The 10,023-nt window shown below is 31.9% G+C and overlaps 1 protein-coding gene across 2 annotated transcripts; it reads right to left on the reverse strand.

Moving 5' to 3' along the window:
• Positions 1 to 6,102: 6,102 nt before the first annotated feature.
• Positions 6,103 to 8,925, reverse strand: LOC111899342 (E3 ubiquitin-protein ligase DIS1). 2 transcript variants are annotated; one of them, XM_023895191.2, is made up of 4 exons: positions 8,704 to 8,925; positions 8,026 to 8,253; positions 7,361 to 7,747; positions 6,103 to 6,645 (listed from the first exon to the last, which is right to left on the reverse strand). In XM_023895191.2, the coding sequence occupies exons 2-4, from the start codon at positions 8,248 to 8,250 to the stop codon at positions 6,325 to 6,327; spliced, it is 933 nt and encodes a 310-aa protein (XP_023750959.1). In that variant the 5' UTR covers positions 8,251 to 8,253; positions 8,704 to 8,925; the 3' UTR covers positions 6,103 to 6,324. The 2 variants fall into 2 exon arrangements, with proteins under 2 accessions (XP_023750959.1, XP_023750957.1); XM_023895189.3 differs by having other exon boundaries at positions 8,026 to 8,263.
• Positions 8,926 to 10,023: the final 1,098 nt, after the last annotated feature.

The following is a 10,023-nucleotide window of genomic DNA, read 5'->3' on the forward strand; positions in this document are numbered from 1 at the left end:
CTTCGTGTTTTAGAGAGTTTTTGGATTCTACAAATCGAATTCATCTTTGATTCTATTCATAATTCGATTTTCTTCACTAGAATTCAAGTGATTTTTACTTTATCTCTCTAGAAAACCCATTCATAATCACTTTCTCTCTCTAGAAATTTTCAAGTTCTTGTAATCATGATGGAAATGGTGTACTTGGAGTATGATTCTTGGATTGTGATCATTAAAGATGTCAAATACAAGGTCAACTTACAACAATTTATTGGATTAATATTCAAAAGCGGGATGATTTCATGGGATACTTTGATTTCTTATGGAGGTTTGAAGAATGATCATGGAGGATTAATTTTTCAACCGCTTTCAAAGATTGAATGCTTGACTAAAGCTTACAATAACTTGATGATTGAGAGATATATGAAGAAAGAAATGAAAAAGAAGTGTTTGATAAGTATTTCATTTCTCTTATTGAAAACCCGAATGATCTTCTTGCTCTTAAGTTTGTTGAAGATGTTCTTGATGTTCTTGATGTTCAAGAAAAAGGAGTTCAAGTTGATTCTCAAGATGAAAAAGTTTTTTGCTCAATTGGAGTTCAACCGATGATATTTTGTGTTCTTGTGATTCATTTGAAGGAATGATTCCTTATCGGAAGCCGGTGGTTGAAGAAATTCACAAATATCAAACTCCAAAAGATTTGATTCAAACTCAAAATGTTCATATTGTTGAAAGTGGGTTTGTTCATGAAGTCAAGTCTTCAAGATGCAAAAATATGAGAAAGAAAAAGAAGAAGAAGATGAATCGGAAGAACAAACGGGTTTACTCACAAAAATCATCATATGTTGTGAAGCCAAAATCCGTGAAGCAAATTTGGGTTCCAAAGCAACAATCTCCAAGTGTTGAATTGAATTTGAAGTCAAAACCCAAAAGTGTTGGTGGTTCTTTTGAAGATGTTCTTGGTTTGATGAAGAACACGAAGAACGAGTTGTACATCTCGCATGGTTGGTGGTACAATGTTCAATTTGGAGATTTTCTCATTCCGACAAAAGAACCAAGATCTTCCAAATTTGATTCGTTCGTTGAAAATGGATCTCGATTCGTGAAAAAGGTAACTCAAATTCTCAAATGGATTCCAAAACGTCCATGATTTTGATTCGTATTTTTCGTTTTTCATTTTTGATCGATTTGCCTCATTGGATCTAATCCGTTTCAATCCCTTTGTTGATCCAATTAATTTTTGTTTAGATCAAATTCAAACCAAAAACAAAATAAAATTAACTGTTCATGATTCGTTTAAATCGAGTCCAATTTTGATATAAATGTTACTGTTTGAAGTCCATGAACCCATTTGATCCAAATTTCGTTGTTTGTTATTGTTCAGTGTTCACGTATCTTGAGCCCAAACTCTATTTTACTGTTCATTGATCCTAAATTCATCTGATCCACATCATGAGTCCAAATTAACGATCCAATACTGTTCATCTCAAAATTGAGCCCAAACTTTATTTCAATCTGATATCGTTGAGTCCACAAAATTCATCCGACTTCATTTTTCTTTTGTACGTCATTGAACTCAGTTAAACTTTCTCCAATACATCTTTCGAATGTTAATGTTAGAGTTCTCGAGTCTCGTTTTTGATTTAACGATCATGTTAATTGTTTGGAATTTGTTCCTAAATCTTGACTTGTGAATCGGTTGCATATGATTTCTGCTATTACCAAGCCGATGATGATCAAGTAACTATCGATCAATTTTTGATTTGGATGTAATTGATCAAGAACAATCAATTATTCTATGTTTGATATGAAAATCGAGGTTAGATTCATGGATTTGATTTTGTCAATTGATGAATTGAAGAATCAAAACAAAAAGTGTGAGTCGTTGTTCTTGGTTCAACTTGTACGCATGCTTCACTGTGTTGTACACTTGGATTATCATCATGTGATTCTTGAGTTTGATGATTGAATATCAATATTTGGTTGTAGAATTGATGATCTTTGAAGTCGAAATTGTTGCTATAAGGCTTGTTGTTATGAATCGATGGTTTTGGAATAATCTGGAAGTGGATGATTTGGTATTTGGGTTAATCAATTTTTGATTCGCATCTTATGATTTCGAAGGGTTGATTAAGTGAAATAAAGAATCGATGTTTGGAAGTTTGTTTTTGTGATCGATTTTGATATTCGAATGGTATGCAGATTATTTTTTTTATTTTTCACGAGATATGGATGAAGGAATCGAAGGGGTATAAAGGTCATTGTGAACAATGGGTTGGAATTGAAGGTTTGTGTTGACTAACGAACCTGGATTGTGAACGAATGATCGAATTCGTTAAATTGTTGGAAGGTTTGGATTGACAGTCGAAGGTCTCACACACGAAGGATTGTTGGTAGATATGTGAAGTCATTGATGTTGATGATTAACTGGAAGGAATCGAAGGGTATAATGGTGCTTTTGATTTGAAGAATGTTTGGGATTAATACGAAGGGGAGTGAAAAATTTGATTCGAAGGGTATGGACTGGAAAAGGATTTTGTATGTTGTTGATTTTGGGTTTGGTGAAATGAACGAAACGAAGGATCTGTTAATTTTGATGATTTTGGAACGAAGGGTATGTGAACGAAGGGTAGTAACTGAAAGGAAGAAACGGTGAGAATGAACGAAAGAAGGAAAAGAAAAGTTTCGGTTATGGCCCTTGAAGTTTCAACTCTTTGACAAAGAATTAAACCCTTCGTATGTTTTATCAAAAAGCTTCGTATGGTTTGCAATTTGTCAAAGTCTTCGTATGTATGGAATGAAAAGGCAGAAGTTACGAAGACAGCCCCTGAACCTTCGAATTTTTGGCACTTCGAACATTAACACAATTTTCGAATAGTTGACACTTTTCGCCCAAATTCGAAATTTTTTGAAAGCTTCGAATTTTGTGGGCATGCTTCGTATGTTTGAACACAAAGGGCAGAATTTCGAAGATGGTCCCTGATACTTCGAATTTTGTGCAGTTTTCACCCAAATTCGAAAAAGGACCATATTTTGCTGAAAATTCAAGAATGTTCATTTCTGGTCCCTGCAGTTTGTGCAAATTGACGCTTTCTACCCAGATTTGAAAAAGGGGGAGAGTTTTGCATATTTGGCTGTTTTGGACGCAACGGGTCCCTGCAAGTTTCAGAAAGTGACAATTTCTACCCGGATTTTGAAAAATCTTGCAACTTTCACCCAAAAAGTCAAAATTTTTCATAAATTGAAAATTTTTGTGGCTTTTTTGTGATTGTTTTTCCGTGCAAGATTTTTGGTGATTCATTTTTGGTACACATCAAGGGGGAGTATTGTGAAGACTATTCCTCGGGCGCTTCTCATCCTTAGTGGGTTTTATAATCATTTTTTGATTATAAAAAGGGGAAGAATGATGGGTATTCGAAGCTTCTCGGGTTTGTTGAATATTCATTCGCGGATTTGAAGACCGGTGTTACTTCGAGGGGGAGTTTGGTCTTGATCGCGCTAGCTCGTTGGAGATTAAAGCTGGACATCCAATCCTAACTTTGAGGGGGAGAATGTTAGGGTGCAAATTCATGCTTGGATGTAATGTTTAGGCTTTTCTCTTTGTATGTGTAAATGAATTGAGTCTTTCCTATAAATAGGAAGTGAGTGACTCCCATTATGTAAGGGAATCATTTGGAGTGTTAGACTAGAGAGAGAATTTGTATACAAACCCATTTTGTATAATCTTTCTAGATCTAATAAGAGCTTACAAAGATTTATTTACTCATTTGTGTTCTTGAATTTGTATGATGAATTACTAGATCTTTCTAATTCCGCACATGCCATCATAATCAAAACCACTACGGTATCAGTTGGCCTAATTATGAATAAATTGCAATTTTGCATGCACAATGTAACCTACAACCACGTCGCACTTGCAACCACAATCGTATTCAATTATTTGTTATGCACTAAGCCGATCCAACTTTTATTTGATTTTTTCTAAAGCATGGTGTGAAACAACCCCACAAATCTTTGAAATGTCATATATTGTTCCGATGTTTTGAATAAATTGCAATTATCGCCGTGTTGCGATTCCATTGAAAGTTCAATATGGTCAAAATTTTTATCTAAATTAGCATGTTGTGAATCCAAGTATTTTTTTTAACTATGCATGCTAACTCTGTCTAAAAATAATTTTGACACATACACTTAGTTTTGTCTTTGTCTCGTGCTACATTTTACACCAACTAATGAAAAAAAAATCAACGTATAAGAATTCTTAATGCTTACAAACACATAACATCCAAAATATATAATAAAACTGTTCACAAAATATTTATACCTCTTCAATGTGAAAACTCTGCATTGCCTTTCGTTTGTTGAATAATGAAATTTGCCTTTAGTTTGCTAAATAATGAAATCTGTCTTTCGTTTGCTGAAAAACATCCACATTTTTATAACCATGAAGAATTTAATGAATTATAAAAAGGGAAAATGACTTACTAAGGTAATTAACTTTTCTGTATGTTCACATCTGGGTAACTATCTCTTTTTTGTACACATCTAGATAACAAACTTGTTGGAAGTGTTTACATATGACCATTATGACGTGCTATAGCAGGTTACATCCTAGATGTGAACACTTTCAACAAGTTCGTTACCTAAATGTGTACAAAAAAAATAATTACCTAAATATGAACAAACGAAATGTAAGAGTAAATTACACGAATGGTCCCTGTGGTTTTTGGAAATTTGTGTTTTTGGTCCTTAACTTATTTTTTTAACTTGGATGGTTCCTACTGTTTATTTTTGTTGTGCGTTTGCTCTTGTCTTACCTAAAAAGACTATTATGCCCTTATTAATTTATTTTTTAATTAACTTTCCTATTTATGTATTTATTTTTTATATATTTAAAAAAATTAATAGACCTCATATATCTGTATCTTCTCACCATCCCATCTCTTATTCTCCTCAACTTTTATTTATTTTCCATCTTTAGTAATATCGACATCTTCACCATCTTTTTCTTTTTCGGTCCTTCTACTGTCTCTTCATCTTTAGTGGGTTGTGGTGTTGATTCGACGGAGGTGAAGAAACGAGAAAAAAGTGATGGTGAAGATGTCGATATCACTAGAGATGAAAGATAAATAGAAGTTGAGGATGATGGGAAATAGGATGGTGAGGAGATACAAATATGTGGGGTCTATTAATTTTTTTTAATATATAAAAATATAAATACATAAATAAGAAAGTTAATTAAAAAATAAATTAATAAGGGCACAATAGTCTTTTTAGATAAGACAGTGACCAAACGCGCAACAAAAATAAACAATATGGACAATCCGAGTTAAAAAAAATAAATTAGGGACGAAAAACACAAATTCCCCCAAACCATAGGGACCATTCGTGTAATTTACTCTTACTTTTGTTCATATTTGAGTAACTATTTTTTTTGTACACATCTAGGTAACGAACTTGTTGAAAGTGTTCACATCTAGGATGTAACTTGCTACAGCAGGTCATAATGGTCATATGTGAACACTTCCAACAAGTTTGTTACCTTGATGTGTACAAAAAAAAGATAGTTACCCAGATGTGAACTTACGGAAAAATTAATTACCTTGGTAAGTCATTTTCCCATATAAAAACGATCAATTATAAAAGTAAAACAAAAAATGATCAATTATAAAAGCAAAAGTAAAATATTTTTCGTCAAATGTGGAATGTCTTTGGCATCTTCCAATTTCTAAGTCGACTATGTTTTGTTTGACATCTTTAATTTTAAGTCAACTAAGAATCCAATTTACAGAAATGACCCGAAAATTTCATCATTTATCTGTATTTTAATTTTATTCAAATTATGTTTCCTTTTTGATAAAAAAACTAAACTCGAAAAATATTATAATATATAAAATAAAATAAATAACTACAACAAAGATTGTATATAAAAACAAAAAGAACAAAAGGACAAAAAAAAATTTAATTAATTGGGATACATATCGCTAGAAAGATAAAATTGATCCTAATTCCCATATTTCAAAGCCCAATTAACTAAACCCAATTAACCAATATATTCTTAACTTGGAAACATTTTAATTTCAAGTCTCACATGTTGATTGTGAAACCAAATCAACAACAAACTAAACCAACCAAATTTATATTCACATTGGAAACCAAACCAAAGTAACAACTTTCTTACCATTTATAAAGGTTCACATCACCCAATTAAATTTAACCCTAATTCCCATATTTCAAAACTTAATTTCCCTTTAACTTACATTACCATAAATATGCAAATACAATTAACTACAAGCAAAGAGACTTTGCTTACTGCTCCTACACATTACAACAAACAAATTTTTTTTACTGCTCTTTCCAAATCCTACCTGTCACTCTAAGCTTCAACTCCTTCCTCTCTCCACCCGAGAAAAAAAGCCCCATATTTCTTTGAATAATCAAACCATCAAAACTATCACGAACTTTCCTGTGACTATCTCTTATGCTTCTTGGCACTCCCTGCCACGTCATCTTCCTCCCGTTCCCTCCCACTTCCAGGCTGTAACTGTAATTCTTTGCCTCGTCATCATCTCCCATGAATCTCAGAAACGCGATGTAAACAGGCGCCATGCCTAGCTGGAACGCCTCAAAATGGAGACAAAAGTACTGCCCGAAGCAACTAAATACCTGCCCAAATCATGACATAGCAACATACTTTTATTATTCTAAAAAAACCCCTCAACTTTGTCTTTTTTTCTGAAAAAAACCCTTGGCCTTGTAAATTTTTTGAAATAAATCATCAACTTTTTTACTGAAAAAAAAAACACTCGGATTTTACAATGTTTTTTAGAGAAAAATGTCTAAAAGGTCCAGATCAGAAAAAATGAAAAAGTGCAAGGGGTTTTTCATTCAAAAGAATAAAGTTGAGGTTTAATCCGGAAAAAACACAATTTAAAGTTATTTTCATAATTTGTCAACAAAAGAATTTTCAAAGCTAGAGCTAGATAGTGTTTTTGATGATAATGTGTGAATAAGATGAAATACCAACGAACTTTCATTGATTTGTTTACTATAAAATCCTACTTTCATTGTAGTTTGAAAAAAAAAAACCAAATTATAGTAAAAATGTCATGAAGAAACAAAACAAATTTTCATTGATATAACTTTATAAAGTTTTCAAAGTATAATGTCCTAACAAGAAAAAAATAAAAGTAGAAAGCAATTGGATAGACTTTTCAAAGTACAATACCTTAATAAGAAAAAAAAACGGATGTACAATTTTGTAAAAGAAAGAAATGAAAGTGGAATGTTATAATACAAATATAAACGAAAGTATGTTGCTATTTCTTGCATTTAGCTCTAATAAAAAAAATACATTTTTTAAAGTTATTTGAAGACATACCGTAAGCATCCAAGTTGCATTCTCGACCTCATGAGGATTCGACTTAACATATCGATGATTAAAAGTACTTCCATTATGCATATCAACTTTATGTCCATCTTTTAAATGGTTCACAAGATGAGGAATATCACCAATCACCGTGCATTCGGACCCCGCATAGGGACAATTATAAGGTCTAAAAACACATTGGGATTCGTGTTTTAATTTGCTATAATACGGGTAAATCCCAACACACCCATAACTTTGATATTTACAAGGAAGTTCAAGCGATGCAGCCACCTTTTCAAGTGCTAAACACCTAATGTTTCCTAGTTCATGTCGACATGTTGGACATCGGTTGTGCACATGAGGTTTGCATCCCGAACATAACGTGTGACCATTTGAACACTGCAAATGAAAAAAACACTTTTTAATCAAATTTCCTTTCTTTTTTTTCCATAAAAGAATAATAGTTTAGCGGAAAAATTAATAAGATGGTGAAAATGTGTTGTACTTTTCTAATATTTGTCCATGTTTATGGTTTCTAATATTAATCACACTTCTGAAAATAGTTAGGTAGCTAAATAAATAAAATGATAAAAGTACAAGGGTTTTTTTTTTTCTGTATTTGGCACAATATAACTTGACACTAGTGGATTCATTTATGTTTGAATATGAAATGGCACCTGATGGATAGGAGGGTACATGGCATTCAAGCAAACAGGACACTCCAATAAATCACGAACACTGCTAGTGGCAAGTACATTGGGCTTTAAAGCAATTTGAGAAGTGTCATGAACATGTTCATGTTCAGTCACATCCATTGCATCTTCGATTTGAGGAGGATCAATCACTTCTGGATTATCACGCCCATCGTCAAAATAAGATATTACAGTCGACATTGCTGACATTGTCTTCAGTTTGCTTCGTTTATGCATATAAAATCAACAAGGTTAGCGACTATAGAGACTTATGTTCAGGTTTCTTTGATTCGAAGAAGAGTAAGTTTCGGAATAAAAGCTCAAATTCTTTAGAAAAATCAACTTCAGTAATGTCTGAATCTAAGTAGAGAATCTCATAGACCTAAATCAAACACTCATGCGCTCATCTATGGCGTTGGATTTCTTACAATCATAGAACAATACTTCAAAAACAGTAACGGAAGCTAAAATCAGAGAATATGGGGAAACTACACAAACCCAGATAAGCATATTTGAATTTTGGACTTAAAAGATAACCGAAACAAAGATTGGGTCAAAATTTCACTGTTCAAAACGCTATCTTACTCGAAGAACATAAACCGACACAATCGATTAGTTGAAAAAACGAGAAATGGAAAAGATTGAAAGAGGGATGAAGGGTACCTGTAGTGAAAACCCAAAATCGAAGAGACGGGGTCAAAAACCTAATGAATACTGTACTGATTGGGGGAGGAATTGTTTAAGAATATTAAACACGGAAGTAGAAAATTGAATGCGTAGGGGATGAGGTCTGAGAAATCAGAAGGAAACATTCAAATTAAAGCCGTTAAGAGAGAGAAAGAGTTGGATGTTCAAGAGGAGCGTCAAGCGTGTGCAGTAAGGACACAGGTTCTCGAGAAAATACAAAGAAGGAAGCAAAACGGAAGTGGGGCCAAACACCAATTCAAACGAACATCTTTTATTTCATTTTTTATTACACTTACTTGGATTTATTAATCATAAAATTGTTAGTTTACTCTTTATACATAAAGATAATCTTGTTTTTTAAAACTTTAATTGATATAATTATTATAAAACGATCAGTAGTTTAAGACAAAAAATCGAAGCTTTGTCACACATGACATAATAGCAACCAAAAGTAAAACTTATATCATATTAAAACATCAAATTGGAATAGTAAATTTGTGATGACATATTTATATTTCGCAAAATTAAAAGGTAGCGAGTAGGGGTTGTTTGATTTTCTTAAAAAACCATTCTAGATGTGCCGTTTAGAACATACGCAACATTTGCCCTTTTGCAACTCATCATTTTTTAAAAAGCTTTTTAATTAAAAACTGTTGCAAGATTGAACTCTCATCTTCTAAAATCATCTCATTGTACTTTAAGTTATATTATTTAACATATATTTGTTTATCTTTTTCAACAACATGTTTATTATTTTAATAATATAATGAAGGATATTATAAACAATTCAAATATATTTTATATAATTTCAAAACCGTTTGCTAAATTTAATATAAATATTTTTTTTATTATATTGTCTACAACCAAATATTAATAAATTATAAAGTTAATCATTAAAATTATCAAATCTATTGAAGTTAACCGAAAAAATAACCATCATCTTGAAAAATTTAACAAAATGAACATGTTGTTTACTAAATTAACAATTTTATTTATTGTTATTTAGCAACTATTATATTTAATTTTTTTATATAAATGTTTTTAATCAATTTTATTCGATGTATTATAGATAAATAATATCAGTAAAATGACTTATATTTGCTTTAAAGATGTGACATGTCTTATATCTTAAACAACAATTTGGTTGACAACAACAAACTTAAATATAATTTAAACTATGGAAGAATCTCGCGCTATGGGTGTTGGAGTTGCGGTGGTTGGAGGGTATTTCTTAGCATTTTATTAAAAAACAGGAAATATGAACAAACCATACAATGTTTTACATATACTGGCTCT

Source organism: Lactuca sativa, chromosome 1 (assembly GCF_002870075.4).
Source record: "Lactuca sativa cultivar Salinas chromosome 1, Lsat_Salinas_v11, whole genome shotgun sequence".
In the NCBI taxonomy this organism is placed as follows: domain Eukaryota; kingdom Viridiplantae; phylum Streptophyta; class Magnoliopsida; order Asterales; family Asteraceae; genus Lactuca; species Lactuca sativa.

What these genes read in the sequence shown, in the direction of transcription:
- LOC111899342 (XM_023895191.2), bottom strand. Translation starts at nt 8,250, where the DNA reads ATGTCAGCAATGTCGACTGTAATATCTTATTTTGACGATGGGCGTGAT. An exon ending in TGTACCCTCCTATCCATCAG is followed by an intron (nt 7,748 to 8,025) that starts GTGCCATTTCAT and finishes TTTCATTTGCAG; the next exon opens with TGTTCAAATGGTCACACGTT. An exon ending in ATGCAACTTGGATGCTTACG is followed by an intron (nt 6,646 to 7,360) that starts GTATGTCTTCAA and finishes TGATTTGGGCAG; the next exon opens with GTATTTAGTTGCTTCGGGCA.